Source organism: Onychostoma macrolepis, chromosome 03 (genome assembly GCF_012432095.1).
Source record: "Onychostoma macrolepis isolate SWU-2019 chromosome 03, ASM1243209v1, whole genome shotgun sequence".
NCBI lineage: Eukaryota > Metazoa > Chordata > Actinopteri > Cypriniformes > Cyprinidae > Onychostoma > Onychostoma macrolepis.
In genome coordinates, this window is record NC_081157.1 from 48062895 (window position 1) to 48081286 (window position 18392).

The window sequence follows — 18392 nt, forward strand, 5'->3', positions numbered from 1 at the left end:
TGACTGGGTTAATGCTCCTTCGTCTTCGTGCTCCTGAGTTTTGCCCACGGAGGGCTTCTGTTCCTGAGTTTAACCCAAGAAGGGTTCCAGTTCCCGAGTTTAGCCCAGAGAGCCTATTAGCAGACACATTACACTTTCACATGTGACCAACAATTCCTCAACAAATATAAAATATCATAATGAAATATTATCAAAATATGTAACTGACGGAGGTGACAGACCTGACGGAGTTGACACATCTGACGGTGGTGACGAAAACTTGAATTTGTAGTTATTTCAACCATCAAATACATTGAATCAATCAATTACTGTATTAAAACAAACACAACAAACAGTGAGTATGTTATTGTTTATAAAGCTTTTACTCAAGAGCCCCATTTAAGTATTTTGATATATCATTGGAACACAAAATCTTATGGTGGTGAAATCTGACGGTGTTGAGAAATTTGGCATTTTTTTCACAAAACAAATAGAGTACCTGTAAGTAGCCATTTAGTTTTTTCTGTTTTTCTGATGCTAGATGCCAATAGAACCTGCTTCAGGAGAATAAAATGATCTAAATATTTCAAACAATTTCCTCAGAAATTGGAAGATGGTGTTGACTTATCATAGTTGTGACCAGGAAACAGTACCATTAATGATTTAAAATATTCTAAAACTATAAAACTGATCAGAGCCTAACAGTGGTGAACTCTACAGAGGAGGACTGTGGCGAGGGGTCCTTAAGAGTGACAGCTGCTCCTGATATTCCCTGATTTTAGTACATTTTAATGAATGTCTGACGGTGTTGACAAAAAGTGAGGACACAACTTTGAAACCTTATGAAACATGCATGTGTCACTAAAAAACAACCTTGCTTTAATATGAGATTATAAAGTGATGCTTTTGATAAAACAAGGTCTTTTTCATCATTAAAAAACATTATCCATTTTATAGCATATGAATGATCGAACCCTTCTCTGTAGACACACTGTTTTAGACGCAGTGAGAAGACAATAAGTGTCATAGATTTCACATAATAATGATCAGATTAAATTGAAGGAGATGATTGTGTTATCACATTCTATTATTAATCCCCATAACATTTACAATTGAAAATATTTTTTTATTTTTAAACCTAATTGGAGTTACAATTGCTGGACATGTTTTGTCCCATGTCTCAAGAATGACTGTTATATCAATTTTCCCCGTATTATTTTCCCTCCTCTCGCCGCTTCACTCCAGTCCAGCGGGTGGCGCTAAGATACATACGTTTGTTTGCCAAACGCCATTAAACCTCGGAGGAAGAAGTTCAGATTCACCCCGCTCTCTGTTGTTTTGTCGGGATGCTAAAAGGTTAGAAATGTTGTTTCTGTAAGTAGAAAAATACATTTTTTTGAATCAGGTCAGTAAATACCTGTAATATTCTGATCCTCACAGTCGTGACTAAGTTTTGAAGCAAGCAGGAATATCCGGAGGAGTATCATCTGAACTGAGATCTGCTGCTGTGAAGATGGTGTTTGTTAAAGAGGAGAGTGAGGAGAACACGAGTGAACCAGAAACCTGCAGAATAAAACATGAGGAACCAGAACCCTGGAGAATAAAACACGAGGAACCAGAACCCTGGAGAATAAAACACGAGGAACCAGAGCCCTGCAGAATAAAACACGAGGAACCAGAGCCCTGCAGAATAAAACACGAGGAACCAGAGCCCTGCAGAATAAAACACGAGGAACCAGAAACCTGGAGAATAAAACATGAGCAACAAGGAGGTTGGTGTTTATTCTTCATCTATACTAGCGTTTTTGCTAGGACTGCTCGATTATGGCAAAAATCATAAGCACAATTATTTTGGTCAATATTGTAATCACGATTATTTAACACGATTATGAGTGAACCATATGTCTAAAACTTTGTATGAGTGATTATGCAAAGATAGTGATATATCAAAAATATATTTTCTATGAGGTTGACATGACATCTATATTTTAGAGAGCAGCAAAATTTCACGATTCTCAATACCACAGCAGAGTACTAGGGTAACTAATATTGGTAAACAAACAAAGTTGTTGAAAATAATTAAACAGTCAGTAATAATAAAAGCAAAGGACAAATACAATAGAATAAAAAGATAAAATTTAAAAAAAACTTTTTTTTTTTTTTTTTTTTGCAAATCTAAAGTATTCAGTTAACAGCCTATTACAGAAATGAATAATCAAATGTAAAATAAAAACACCATAGTCTTCACTGTAAGAATTAAACTTACTTTTTTCCCCTCAGTCAAGAGCAGTTAGTGATTTTGAATTAGTTTTTTGTTGTTTGATTAATATTAAAGGGATGGTTCACCCAAAAATGAAAATTCTCTCATAATTTACGCACCCTCAAGTAGTTCCAAACCTGTATGAATTTCTTTGTTCTGCCGAACAACAAAGGAAGATATTTTGAAGAAAGTTTGTAACCAGGCTGTTTTGGGGCACCATTGACTTCCATAGTAGGAAAAAAAAAAATACTATGGAAGTCAATGGTGCCCAGAACTGCTCCGTTTCCCACATTCTTCAGAATATCGTCCTTTGTGTTCAGCAGAACAAAGACATTCATACAGGTTTGGAACTACTTGAGGGTGAGTAAATGATGACAGAATTTTCATTTTTGGGTGAACTATCCCTTTAAGCATACAGTCGACAGTAGGGTTGGGCGACGTCTACAAAATTGGCATCGGACGACGTCTACAGTGAAACGTCGTGATGGACGATGACATCGGGGTGTGGGGGCGGGGGGAGTTAGGGGTGTGCCCAAAGCGTGAATCCATATTCAGAAACACACGGGAAACACTTTACGATTGCTAACGGTTGTCTGTTACATTACAGTACATAAAATTTCACTTACCACATAAACAGAGTAAGGAGAGATGACTGAGGACGATGGCGAATGGTTTGCAGATCCTCAGCACCACTGACAAACATCTAATCTTGTAAAATGTGTGGTAACTCGCGCGCAATCGCAAATCTCAAAAGTGAAACTAAAAAGTGATCGTGCATTCAAAAGCAGTATCAATGCCAGGCATAATAGCGGCTACCTGATGCCCGCAATTATATACAATACAGTATAATTACCCAATGATATAACTGCAAGAGAAAGTATTGAAATATGTATTTTCCTCCCATTTTGTATTTATTCCCTTTAGGGGTTCCGTAGTACATGTAATTTTCTTTCCAAACACGGTATCGGGATGCGGCCGGATTGCGGGGGATATGGGGGGTGGGGCATCGTCTATCAGCCCAACCCAAGTCGGCAGTCACTTTACGGGTCACTGTAAGAGCCACACGGATCTTACACATGTATTTTAATTCTCAACACTTAATGTTCATTTATTACATAACCGACGAGGGTTTATGTGAATAATCACAAAGCGACGCATTTTGACACATTTTTGCATGTATTTGCCCATTAAGGTGCACACCTTAAACAAAAAGATGACTTTATATGTCCGTGTAAAGTGCAGGCATAGAAATCCTCCTGAGGAACAGTGCAAGCTGTCTTTCGTGGTTTTAAAACCTCAATAAATCTGATACGCTTCAATAAATCAAGCACGTCCCATCTTGCAAAATTCCCGTCAGATGATTTTACTGATTTGCACGTGAAATTGGACTATTGTGGAGGAGTGAACGTGCACTGCTGGAAAGGGGGCGGAATGGGGTGCAATAATTGTTTTATGTCGATTATTGTATTTTCATGATAGTTGGAGGCTGAAATCATGTGAAAATCATTCGGTTCACAGAAAACTAGGGATGCAACGATACCATTTTTTCAGAACCGATCCGATCCCGAAAATTCTGAGTATCTGCCGATACCGATCCAATCCAATACCAGCGCAGTTTTTTTTTTTTTTTTTTAAATCGATGTAGAATTTCTGTTCTTCTGTGTGTTGACCTGATCGTCACTCTTTTGTGTAAAAAAAAAACACACAAAAAAAAAAAATATATATATATATATATTGTATAATCATAATCTATGATAAAAATACTATTATAAACTAGGTTAGTGGATAATTTAGCAGCAAAAGATACTCTAGAAAACTGCACAATAATTTTATAAAACCTAGTGAAACCTTTTTATTTACAAATAAAAGTGAATAAATGTAGGACTAAATCTGGTAAAATGGTACACATTGCTCTTTGTATTGTTGTAAAATACATTCATGAAAAAACAAGTAAATTTATATATAATATACTATAAATTAAAAACATTTCTTTTAAATCTATAGCACAGTAATGAAGGCAGCAACATATGATAGACAGGACAGAACAAGAAAGACTATTAATAATCTTTCATTGCGCAAAAGTATTATAGTACGAAAGGCTCCAATACAGAGCAGCACAAAGCGTTTATGCACATCCCGAGCGCAGAATGATGCGCTTGAAGCAGCATGGAGTCACAGTGCGCAGGCTGCGTAGCCCTCTGAGTCCACACAGAAAAAGTACAAAGGGAAAAGATATTGATGCGTAGTGTATTAAATCTGTGCATTAGTTAATTAAGCCTTTTCTATTAACAGTTTTAAACCTCAATTACTGTACGCACTTGAAGAGAGTTTGACTCTAGTAACCGAACGTGACAGACAGACGCAGCTGAGAGAAGAGTTTACCTGAACTTGAATTTTAACGATTTAAATATTCATCTGTACCTCAGCTTAAATTATGGAACAGCTTCAGAACACTTGAAATATAGTGCACGAAAACTTTATGGTGCTTTATAATGTTTTTGTGCCTTTTGTGGGGCTCAACAATAACAGAATAGTATACGCACAATATCGGATTTGGATCGGTCTCTTCTGATCTATACGCGATCCGCAGAAAATGACCGTATTGGAGCCGATACCGATATGGAGTATCGGATCGATGCATCCCTAGTTAATTATACTGACAGTTATAAACTTTCAAGCAGTTTTAGATTTAGTTTATTGTAGGGGTGTGCGATATGACTATTTTTGATCGTGTACTATAAAAATGTCTCCATGATCTGCTTTTGGAGAAATATCGTTGTATCGTGCTACAGCGCACATTCTATCAGTTGCAGTTCTGGCGCCTCCATATAGGGTTCCAAAGGGGCGGAAAATTTCCGGTAAATTTCCATGGGAACTTCGTCTCGGGGATTTTGGAAATATTACAAGTTGGAAACTTTACGGGAATTTATGGGAATTTATTTGAATTATTTATAAATTTGGAGGAATTCATATAAACTGTATATACATACTTAACTATAAACAATTTGTTCATAAGCTGACATGCAAACAAACTAATACATATTAAAAATGACATTTGACTTTGATTTAATTGCAAGTAGAACTTTAATTCTTTCATTGAGCAACACAAAAGCATAAACGTTGAATTTTAAAAAACACATTCCCTTATGTTTGCTGTAAAATGAACGCATTCCCCACCCTTCCCCTTTCAAAAAAAGTCCCATTCAAAATTGAAATGAAAGCATTTTCTCTCAAGCTTCTTAAGTCTCTGGTTTCTGTATTTTTCCAATCTATTAATCTATTCAGGTCTCAATGACTTCTTCCTGGACCTCAACATCCTCCGTGTCTGCTTCCTCAACATCTGACTCGTCTTCATCTTCGTTGTCACTGACCAGGTCTTGTCGAGGATGGCTCTGTGTCAGGCTCAAAGAGCCGTAGGTTTGCCCGGATGGCCACCAGTTTCTCAACTCTTGCATTCGTGAGCCTGTTGCGAACCTTTGTGTGTGTGTTTCCAAACAGTGACCAGTTGCGCTCCGAGGCGGCTGATGTTGGTGGGATTTGAAGGATGATAGAGGCTACAGGTGCAAGGGCCTCAGATCCACAAAGTCCTTTCCACCAGGTAGATGCAGATATGTGCTGGCACGATTGCCATATCCCATCCCATTCCCAAAGGCCTTGCTTGGTACGGTACTTTGCTAGACTGCCAAGAACTTTGCCTTCATCAAGACCCAGATGGTGAGACATGACAGTAATAACGGCGTAAGCACTGCTGATCTCTTCAACAGAGAGTATGCTTTTCTCATACTTTGGGTCCAGCATGTATGCTGCTGCATGTATTGATTTTGTGCAGAACTCTTGGTGCTTCTCCAGTGATTTGACCACTGCAGTTTCCTCTGCTTGCAGCAGCAGGGAGGTGGGCAGGACAGTTTGTATTCCTTCTTTGAGCTCAGCAAACAGACATTTAACATCTGACAAGATGGCAGTATCACCTTCTACCTTGGCAACAGCTGCTGCTATTGGTTTGAGGATTCTCAGGCTGCTAGTCACTCTTTCCCAGAACACATCATCTAACAGGATTCTCTTGATGACACTTTCAATGGCTGCAGTCTGGGATATGGCTATCTCTTGCAAAGACTCCTTCCCCTCTAGCAGACTGTCGTACATGATGACAACCCCACCCCATTGAGTGATGCTGGGGAGCTTCAGTGTGGTGCTCTTGTTTTTTTATTTTTGCTTAGAGAGGAAGATTGCTGAAGTTACCTGTTTGCCCTTCACATATTTCACTACTTGCTTTGCTGTCTTGTACAGTGTGTTCATTGTATTCAGTGCCATGATGTCCTTGAGGAGAAGATTAAGAGCATGGGCAGCACAGCCAATTGTTGTTATGTGAGGGTAGGTCTCTTCCACATGTGCCCAAGCAACCTTCATGTTTGCAGCATTGTCAGTTAAAAGTGCAAAAACCGTCTCAGGTCCAAGATCGCTGATGACTGCTTTCAGCTCATCAGCGATGTAGGTGTCTGTTGTCCTTTGTGTCTGTGCTCTTATAGAATACTGGTTGAGGGGTGGTGACAATGTAGTTGATAATTCCTTGTCCCCAGACATTTGACCACCAATCATAGATGATGGAAATGCAGTCTGCTTTGTCAATGGTTAGCTTGACCTTTCCTTGCACTCTGTTGAACTCTCTATCCGGTAAATGAGTAGATAAAGCATGTCTGGTGGGAGGTGTGTATGCGGGGCGAAGAACATTCAAGAATCTCTTCCAATAGACATTGGCTGTGAGCATCAGAGGTGAGCCAGTTGCATACATTGCTCGAGCAAAACATTCATCAGCATCTCTCTGGCTACAGTTATCCAATCAAAAAATCCTCTAATTCCAGAGTGACCAGGAGCTGACGAGAGGGTGTCTGAATCTGTATCATTTTCACATCGAATGGAAGCAGATGAACTTTTGTCTGGAGTTGCTTGTTTTGAACATTGGGAAAACTTTGGGCACTTGGCTATATGCTGCTGCATTTTTGTGGCATTCTTAACATAAGTCTTTGCACAGTATTTGCAACTGTACACAGCCTTTCCTTCCACATTGGCTGAGATGAAATGTATCCACACATGAGATGGTGTGCGTGGTATTGTTCTGTAGAATAAGATTTAAAAAAAGATTGTAAAAACACTTTTGGAATGCACAGATATATAAATTTTAATAAACATTTTACAATTGATTCAAATGAACAGAAATGGGCTAGATGAATAAATACTTCTCAATCAGCATGCTTGCTAAAACAAACTATAACCTAGTATATACAGTACCAATCAAAATTCGGACACATTACAATTTTCAATGTTTTTAAAAGAAGTCCCTTATGCTCATCATTCAAATCTGCATTTATATGATCAAAATTGCAGGAAAAAAAAAACAGTAAAATTGTGAAATATTATTACAATTTAAAATAATGGTTTTCTCTTTTAATATACTTTAAAATATAATTTATTTCTGTAATGCAAAGCTGAATTTTCATCACTCCTGTTTTCAGTATTACATGATCCTTCAGAAATCATTTTAACATGGTGATTTATTATCAGTGTTTGGAAACATTTGTGTTGCTTAATAATTTTTTGGAACCTGTGATCCTTTTTCTGGATTCATTGATGAATAAATAGTAAAAAAAACAGAATTTATTCAAAATAGAAATCTTTTCTAACAAGATAAGTCTTTACTATCACTTATCAATTTAACATCCTTGCTGAATAAAAGTTTAAAAAAATAAAAAAATTACTGACAACTGTTTCCAAACTTGATAATAAATCAGCATATTATAATGATTTCTGAAGGATCAGGACATTGAAGATTGGAGTAATGGCTGATGACAATTCAGCTTTGCATCACAGAACTACGTTATACTTTAAAGTATATTAAAACAGAAAAACATTTTCAAATTGTAGTAATATTTCACAATATTACTGTTTTGATCTGTTTTTGATCAAGTAAATGCAGGCTTGATGAGCATCGGAGACTTCCTTCAAAAATTATAAATAGTAATGTCTCCAAACTTTTTACCAGTACTGTACTTCTGTACGATAACAGAAAACTGGTTAGCAAAGGTAGAAGAAAAGCATCACAGCTTGAGCTATCTAGCAAATGATATCTAGCCTCATAAATTGTCAATGAAATAGTGCTAACTAGCTTACATTTAGCATATCTAATTTACTGGCTAGCTAGGTACTGTATAAACAGTTTTGTATTTTCTAGTTTAACTTTAATACTATAGATCAAATATATTTACCCAAATAATATCAAAACATACTTGATTGATGTAGTCTTCGGGTTCAAATGCAGATCTGTGGCTTAAATTTTCTTGTGATATTCAGAGCCTGGAAAATGGGGGAATTCCCCCCTTAAGTGACTAAAGGGGATTGTGTCTTTGTGTGTGGGGGATGGTCTTAGTGTGTTTTTTTTTTTTTTTTAATTATCTCACCTAAATGTCTGCTCATCCAGTGTATTTATTTATACAATGGTAATTTTGGTGCACAATAGCTTACACACAACACAAGAAAGTTTTAAACATGCTTTTATGTAATTTACATAACTACTCACTGAGATGGACATTTTTTAAATTATTTTGTGTGCAGGATTCAAGAAATTATCGGTGCATGTGGAGGTGTGGCCTCAATAGCCTTGCAGTGCTGTGTGCATGTGATTTGAGGAATATGCAGGGTAGAAATTCAACTGAAAATTGCATTAAATCTGGTTGTTTTAACCAAAATTATGCAGCAAGATATTTTTTTTTAATTATATTTAAGTACCCTGTTATAGGCTAACCTGCAATTTAGCAAATTCCCAGTTAATTCCCGTTAATTCCCATGGAAAGTTTCCAGCCTTGAAAATTCCCGGAATTTTGCAACCCTACCTCCATATCAATATACTGTACAACGCCACATACATTTACATTAGTGTTAACTCGGTGGTAGAGTTACTCTCACGGGACACTGCACTTATTCTCAATCACAAAAGTACATTATTTGCGTGTGTTTTAAAGCCTTGCCGGTTAAACGTTTCATTCACGCGCTGGTCTGACGTGCGCTTTTTCTGAGCCTGTACACCTGAAGCGCGCACTACAAGGCCTGTCTAACAGCGCCTGATTACTGAACTAAGTTATCTTTTGCGTTAATACTGTCAAAACACACAAGGTTTATGTATAGACTCAGTTGGTTATGTCTAAAATGAAGGTAAACAGTTCAGACAAATGGATGCGTGCCTGTATATTAGATGTGTGCAGGTCCTAAATGGACAGAAGTAAACATGCTGTCTGACTGTCATTAAAGGGATAGTTCGCCCTAAAATTAATTTCTGTCATTATTTACTCACTCACATGTTGTCCCAAACCTGAATGAGTTTCTTTCTTGTGCTGAACACAAAAGAAGATATTTTGAAGAATGTGGGTAACCAAACCAACCTGTCCTCCAACCAATACGCCCGTATAGGTCGTTTGTCCAAATCCCTGAAATACGACCCATCAGAGCGTATGCTACAATTGCGCCCCTATCGGCAACAGGACATTTTCATATTAATATTTTGTATTCTTTTATCTGCGTCATAGTTCGGGTTTCGTTTAGCTCGGTTGGTAGAGCATTGCGTTATACGACGATATGTAATTACGTGATCATGCGATCATGGGTTCGATCCCAGAGAACGCACGCGCTCATAAAATGTGCACTACAAATCATGATTTTGCATGATTCCTGTAAGGGGTAGGTTTAGGGGTAGGGTTAGGTGTGGTCATTCGCATTTAATTAGCCACCTAGTAAAATATGTACGAATACTGTGAGATCGGTGTAAAAGTCCACATATTGCATTTAAATAAACACGCATTTTGATTGGTAATGACAGTCATACGTCATTTCATGACGACAGACGCAACACGAGACTGTCATTATTTTTACGCGTGCTAGAGGGCGCTTAACTTTAAAACGTAAATATAGGTCGTAATAAGGGCTTGCACAAACGACCTATAGGGTCGTTTTTTGTTGGAGGACAGGCTCAACCAAACAGTTGCTGGTCCACATTGAATTTGATGGAAGGAAGAAAAAAAATACTATGGAAGTCACTGTGGACCAGCAACTGTTTGGTTACGCACATTCTTCAAAATAGCATTTATGTTCAGCAGAAGAAAGAAACTTATTCAGGTTTAAAACTAATGATGGTATTAATATAAAACACAATGACAGAATCGACAGACAGATGACAGAATTTTTATTCTTTAATGTTAAAAAAAATAATAATAATTTTCTACTCTTGACAGAAAAAAAATAACACATCAGCTGCTTTAATCAAGGAATCAATCTATATAGTGTTTTATTTTTATATTTGTTCATTCAGTTTCTTGAATGCTCCTGCTAAATATGCCTATTGTACCTGAAAATAAAGCACTGTTTGTTTAATTTGTATATTATGTGTATTTGTAATGTGTATCTTTGTTCATATTTTTAATGACAAAGATTTTTATCTTTGTCCACTTTGGCTTAAATATCCACCATTTTTTTAATATCGCCCACCCCTAGTTTGTTGTAATAGAATCTTTAGAGCTGTTGAATAATATAGATGAAGCAGCAAATAATAAGGGACACTTTTTTCAACAAAATGTGTTAGAGAATTTTTAGTTCCTTATAGGAACATGGGATTTGTGTCTATAATGTTTCAAAAATTATACAGGTGCTGGTCATATAATTAGAATATCATCAAAAAGTTGATTTATTTCACTAATTCCATTCAAAAAGTGAAACTTGTATATTATATTCATTCATTACACACAGACTGATATATTTCAAATTTTTATTTCTTTTAATTTTGATGATTAGAGCTTACAGCTCATGAAAGTCAAAAATCAGTATCTCAAAATATTAGAATATTTACATTTGAGTTTGAATAAATGACCATCTCTACAGTATAAATTCTGGGTATCTCTTGTTCTTTGAAACCACAATAATGGAGAAGACTGCTGACTTGGCAATGATCCAGAAGACGAACATTGACACCCTCCACAAAGAGGGTAAGTCACAGAGGGTCATTACTGAAAGGTGTGGCTGTTTACAGAGTGCTGTATCAAAGCATATTAAATGCAAAGTTGACTGGAAGGAAGAATTTGGGTAGGAAAAGGTGCACAAGCAACAGGGATGACCGCAAGCTTGAGAATACAGTCAAGCAAAGCCAATTCAAACACTTGGGAGAGCTTCACAAGGAGAGAACTGAAGCTGGAGTCAGTGCATCAAGAGTCACCACGCTCAGACGTCTTCAGGAAAAGGGCTACCAAGCCACTTCTGAACCAGAGACAACGTCAGAAGCATCTTACCTGGGCTGTGGAGAAAAAGAACTGGACTGTTGCTCAGTGGTCCAAAGTCCTCTTTTCAGATGAAAGTAAATTTTACATTTCATTTGGAAATCAAGGTCCCAGAGTCTGAAGGAAGAGTGGAGAGGCACAGAATCCATGTTGCTTGAAGTCCAGTGTGAATTTTCCACAGTCAGTGATGATTTGGGCTGCCATGTCATCTGCTGGTGTTGGTCCACTGTGTTTTCTGAAGTCCACAGTCAACGCAGCCATCTACCAGGAAATTTTACAGCACTTCATGCTTCCTTCTGTTGACAAGCTTTATGGAGATGCTGATTTCATTTTCCAGCAGGACTTGGCACCTGCCCACACTGCCAAAGGTACCAGAAGCTGGTTCAATGACCATAGTGTTACTGTGCTTGATTGGCCAGCAAACTCGCCTGACCTGAACCCCATAGAGAATCTATGGGGTATTGTAAAAAGGAAGATGAGAGACAACAGACCCAACAATGCAGATGAGCTGAAGGCCACTATCAGAGCAACCTGGGCTCTCATAACACCTGAGCAGTGCCACAGACTGATCGACTCCATGCCACGCCGCATTGCTGCAGTAATTCAGGCAAAAGGAGCCCCAACTAAGTATTGAGTGCTGTACATGCTCATACTTTTCATTTTCATACTTTTCAGTTGGCCAAGATTTCTAAAAATCCTTTCTTTGTATTGGTCTTAAGTAATATTCTAATATTTTGAGATACTGATTTTTGACTTTCATGAGCTGTAAGCTAGTGCTGGGCGGTATGACCAAAAATGTATATCACGGTATTTTTCAATATTATACCGGTTTCACGGTATATGATGGTATTTATTTTTTTCATGCATGATCGGGTGTTAACTACATTTTCTACTGATTGAGGAAGGAAAAACTGCAGTAGATTGACTTAGAATGCCCTATTTTACTGTCATTATGAGCGAATATTGTAGAAAAATTCCACACTAAATAGTGACTAAACACGACCCATTAATACATGTTAACCAGGAGTCATTTTCATTTATAATCGCGACATCGTCTGATAAAATCAACATGCATCTAACGTTATACAAAGAGTGGCTATGCGGTGGTTTTGGCTATATTACTTTTTTGTCTGCCTGCGTCTGAGTAAACTAAAACAAAAAAGTGCATAATATTAACAGACGAAATATGCTCATATTTGTAATTCCAAACAGTCGCGGTACGGCCAAATGAATGCGGTGCTTCTCTGCCGCTCGCTGCACAGAACAGACGCAGAGAGACGCGACGCTGCGCTGGGAGTCTGATCTCGCGCTCGCGGGGCAGCACTGGCGACATCTTCCAACTGAACCATAGCTAAGGTTTATCCAAAACATTTGCTAGGTTTGTCAGTTTGTATATTCTATGGAAAAAAAGCCGCTAAAAGGGTTTGAAAGTTGCTAAATATAGTGCTAAAGTCATGCTCGTGTGTGTGAGACGCGGGAGCTGGTGGCGGCGCGCGGTGGATATTGTGGATGAGTTCTTCTGTGTCATCACATTCTACTAGTTCTACAGCTTCAGAACACGCTTAGTAACACATACAGCTGTGTTCTTGCCACAATGCAATAGTGAAAAGAGACCCCTCTCAAACAGTGTGTTGCGTTCCGAACGTTATTTAAATAACACCGGTATTGCGGTATTTTAAAAATTCATATCATAAGAAAAATAAACACCGGTATTCGGTATGAACCGGTATACCGCCCAGCACTACTGTAAGCTCTAATCATCAAAATTAAAAGAAATAAACATTTGAAGTATATCAGTCTGTGTGTAATGAATGAATATAATATACAAGTTTCACTTTTTGAATGGAATTAGTGAAATAAATCAACTTTTTGATGATATTCTAATTATATGACCAGCACCTGTATTTTAAAGATCAGTGTACCTCATTCATGAAGTTTCAGGGAAGTATGATTTTATAAAATTTCATCAAAAGGAACACAATTTTGTATAGAAATTGTCTTTACACTGTTACACAAGGGTTCACTTTTATGTACTTTCACATTTGTTTTAAAGTCACTAACCAATTAACTGTTTTTACTTTTATTTTAGAGTTTATTGAAGAAAGTGAGGAGAACCAAGAATTGAGTGAAGTTGAGGAGAAAAATCATATCAAAACTGGAGAAAAACATTTGAGTTGCTCTCAAACCGAACAGAAAGATTTACAGAAAAGAAGAGCTAAGAAGTCTTTCACCTGCACTCAGTGTGGAAAGAGTTTGACAAGCAAATATAATCTTGATGTTCACATGAGAGTTCACACTGGAGAGAAACCGTTCACTTGTGATCAGTGTGGGAAGAGTTTCACACAGTCGTTAAGCCTTAAGGTACACATGAACATCCACACTGGAGAGAAACAGTACAAGTGTTCACACTGTGACAAGAGATTCAGTCGGTCAGGAGACCTGAAGAAACACAAGTTAGTCCACACTGGAGAGAAACCGTACACATGTGATCAGTGCGGGAAGAGTTTCGCACAAAAAGGAAGCATTATGACACATATGAGAGTTCATACAGGAGAGAAACTGTTCATATGTAATGAATGTGGAAGGAGTTTTGCACACTTAGAAAACCTTAAGGTACACATGAACATCCACACTGGAGAGAAACCTTATAAGTGTTCACACTGTGACAAGAGATTCACTCGGTCAGGAGGCCTGAAGAAACACAAGGTAATCCACACTGGTGAGAAACCGCACACATGTGATCAGTGCGAGAAGAGTTTCACACAAAGAGGAAACCTTATGACACACATGAGAGTTCATACAGGAGAGAAACTGTTCATATGTAATGAATGTGGAAAGAGTTTTGCACACTTAGCAAACCTTAAGGTACACATGAACATCCACACTGGAGAGAAACCTTATAAGTGTTCACACTGTGACAAGAGGTTCACTCAGTTAGGACACCTGAAGAAACACAAGGTAGTCCACACTGGAGAGAAACTGCACACATGTGATCAGTGTGGGAAGAATTTTGCATTAAAAGGAAGCCTTATGACACACATGAGAGTTCATACAGGAGAGAAACTGTACACCTGTAATCTATGTGGAAAGAGTTTGAAATGCAAATATAGTCTTGATGGTCACATGAGACTCCATGCTGGAGAGAAACCATACACATGTGATCAATGCGGGAAGAGTTTCACACAATCAGTACATGTTAAAGAACACATGAGCATTCACACTGGAGAGAAACCTTATAAGTGTTCACTCTGCAACAAGAGATTCAATAGGTCAGGAGACCTAAAAAAACATGAGGGGATCCACCTTGGAATGAAACCTTACAAGTGTTCACACTGCAACAAGAGATTCAATAAGTCAACAAATCTGAAAACACATGAGAGGATCCACACTAGAGAGAAACCTTACAAGTGTTCACACTGTGATAAAAGATTCAATCAGTCTTCAAATCTGAAAACACACGAGAGGATCCACACTGGAGAGAAACCGTATCACTGCACTGAATGTGGGAAGCGTTTCAATCATTCATCTGCGCTACACAGACATACAAAAAACAATCACAATAAAGACCCGTACACACGTACACACATTTAGCTGTATAGGTAAATATTTTGTATTGTATCGGCGTTTCGTCCAGATGGATCCAGCACTTTAGGAGCATGAAACTGCTATTTTTTTAAAAATAAAAAAAAATATTGGATAAATCTGAAAATGACACCTTTGCGTTTTGTGTGCACAATCAGTCCATATATTTTTTGAAACGAAGATGTCATTGCCCTATGTCTCGACCCCAGTCAGACACCGCTACATCACGTAACAGCAACAACAACAACAACAATGGTGGACTACATGCTTGTGTTTGTGCTGTAGAAGCTACTGAGCCTATTAACTTTACCAACTTTACTAGCTTTTCTTGTTATGTTGGGTTTGTATGTAGTGCGCAAGGTTTATGAACATGATCCAAGTCCTCTTCTCTGTTCTTAGTGTATCTCTGTGGCAGGATTACAGTGCCACATACTGGTCTGACATGTATACTACATCATTTTAAGTCGGTTTCAGTGGTTTCGTGTGTACGCAGATATTTCTTGAGACGACGATGTGTTTACGGAAGAATGAGGAGAAAAAAAAAAAAAAGATTGGATAGGGAAAGCTTTGCCTTCATGTAGATGAGCCCAACGTAGATCATCTTCAGATCCGGCATTTTCAGATCTGATGCTGTCTTCTCACCAAATGTGAAACAATAATGCATTAATCCATTAATGATAATGGAATATCATCTGGATAAATCAGTTCTAGCCAGTCATTGCACGTGACATGACAAAGAAACATTATCTAAAGTTTCCACAGTGAATAAATTTCAACTTCATCTTCAAAACCAGCAGATTCAACTGCGAGATTCAGTTCAACTCAAAGATGGAGATCCTCCCCAAAGAACAATGTCAAAATTATTGTGTATAATTTGGTTAATGATATAAATGATATCATTGTGTTTTCTTATGAGTTTCATATTATGTTCAATTGTCTTATAACGCATGTGTATCACTTGTAGTTTGCTGACTCTTTCATGAAGGAAAGTAGAAGCTTTTTACAAACTGTTCATGATCAGGAAGCTGATGAAGAGACTGTAACACTTTTAAGAGAGACTGAGATTTTTTTTTTTTTAAACTGTTCTTCATTGTTGTTTTTAAAAATGATTTGAGTTATTCTTCTGCTTAAGATATATTTTGGAAACGCAGATGCAAGATATACTGTCATGTGGCTTTGTAATTGATCCTTCTTTGCTTCTCTTGTAAGTAGGAATGGATACCTGAACCCAGTATTAAACGAGACCTGGGGCTAAATTACGAAAGACCGTAGTATCGATAATGTTAACTGTTCTACTTTTGGTGCTGGTAAATTAAGAAAATACACTTATAATTTATTATTGGTGCATAAATATTATCAAGCTAACTGTATCTTGCCAAATGTTTTCATATGCGATAATATCGAGACATTTGTCACTGATGCGTTTTTGCAATCCAGAAGCTAGATCTCTATTGTACTTTAGGTCTGCTTAACCTAATTTTATTTTAGATTTAGTTTGACTTCCAAGGATTATGAAAACGATATGTTTGAGGTTAGAACGCAAATGTCCTATGCTTGTAAATGTGGTTATTTGTTTAATATTGGGAATTTCCCATGTGTATTAAAGTTACATATCTTGTAACAGTAGCGGACATCAGATGAGCATGATGAACATCAGATGGATGAGATCCTCCACATATGTATTACACATGATTAAGTGCACATTCTGAAATCTGAATGAAGTTTTATGCTATAAATTTGCATATACCTTAATTCACCTTGTAATTAATAGTAGATTATTCTTCTTACTGTGTTAAGAGGGTCGGTGAATGTGGTCAGCACAAGAATTACAGTAGTTTAAGCCGCGGTCACTCTAAACATTGAGCATGTGAAGTTTCACTGTAAAATTGAGCAGGAATGCAGGGAAATTGGCTTGAGCTTATGTTTCAGTGTCCCACATTCACATATAAATGGAAGTCAATGAAACTGTTGGAAATTCAAACACAGATCAGGGAGACTTGACGTCTCTTCAGCAGGTTTCTTCATTGAGAATGTGCTGTGTGACGCTGCAGTCATCAAAGTTCAACTAAAGCCACGTTTCATTGTAGTTTATATTTTTTACAGCAGTGATTCTCAAACCTGTCCTGGAGTACCCCAGCCCTACACATTTTTTTATGTTTCCCTCATTGATCACACCTGATTCAACTCATCAGCTCATTAGTGGAGACTGCAAGACCTGAAGTGGGTGTGTCGGATATAGGGAGACATACAAAATGTGCAATGCTGGGGGCACTTCATGGAGAGGTTTGAACACCATGGTTTTACAGAATCAGTGTTCACCTGGGTGACATCCTTAAATAAAGAATGCAATTGAGGTATTCGGGTATCATTACCTGCCCCAGATTCTAGAGTTTGGGATGGGGCTTCATGAGCCATTAAAGACAATGGGAGAGAGTCTCTGTAATCTGGCTCATTTGAGTTATGATGAAGAGAACAGGAACCTCATGCTAGAGACTTTGCTTAATCATTCATCCAATGTCATAATTTTTACCTTAATTAGGGGTTCATGTGCAGTAGTGACATCTACACCTGTGACTCATGTTGTACCAGACACATTCTGAGGGATGCTGAAGGCCAAAATGCATCAGTGTGCAATGTTTTAACCATTCTAAATGTCTCTATTGTAGTAGCCAGGTTGTGAATAAAGCCTTTTATTAATTTTCTTTTTTTTTTTTTTTTGTGGAACTGAAGAAGTGCCTTGTATTTATTTCTATATTATACAGTCATGTGAAAAAGGTAGGACACCTTATTGAATTCCATGGTTTTCCATATCAGGACATAGTAAAAAAAAAAATATTTGGTCCTTGGCAGGTCACAAAATTTGGAAAAAAAAACTTTTAGATGAATTCAATTCAAGTTTATTTGTTTTTCTCAACCCTGGTCCTGGGCGCCCCCCCAACACTGCACATTTTGAGTATCTCCCTAATCTGACACACCTATTTCAGGTCCTGGAGTTTCTTCTAATGAGCTCATGAGTTTGATTAGGGAGACATACAAAATATGCAGTGTTGAGTGGCGCCCAGGACCAGGGTTGAGAAACACTGGTATAGTGCTTTTTATGATACAAACCATTGCAAAGCAGCTTTACAATATATTTCTATATTGTAGAAACTTAATATATTTAACTTATGGCAAAATTTGGTAATTCTGTATGTTGTCTGAGGGGTTGGCATCATCTCTTCTCAGGTGTTTGGTCGTCTCGGATCATTTAATGATCTGGT

At 37.6% G+C, this 18392-nt stretch overlaps 1 protein-coding gene across 2 annotated transcripts; it reads left to right on the forward strand.

The window, feature by feature from the left end:
- The first annotated feature begins 1209 nt into the window (after positions 1 to 1209).
- Positions 1210 to 17834, forward strand: LOC131537319 (gastrula zinc finger protein XlCGF57.1-like). 2 transcript variants are annotated; one of them, XM_058770654.1, is made up of 3 exons: positions 1210 to 1335; positions 1420 to 1751; positions 13640 to 17834. In XM_058770654.1, the coding sequence occupies exons 2-3, from the start codon at positions 1493 to 1495 to the stop codon at positions 15139 to 15141; spliced, it is 1761 nt and encodes a 586-aa protein (XP_058626637.1). In that variant the 5' UTR covers positions 1210 to 1335; positions 1420 to 1492; the 3' UTR covers positions 15142 to 17834. The 2 variants fall into 2 exon arrangements, with proteins under 2 accessions (XP_058626637.1, XP_058626638.1); XM_058770655.1 differs by having other exon boundaries at positions 1236 to 1751.
- Positions 17835 to 18392: the final 558 nt, after the last annotated feature.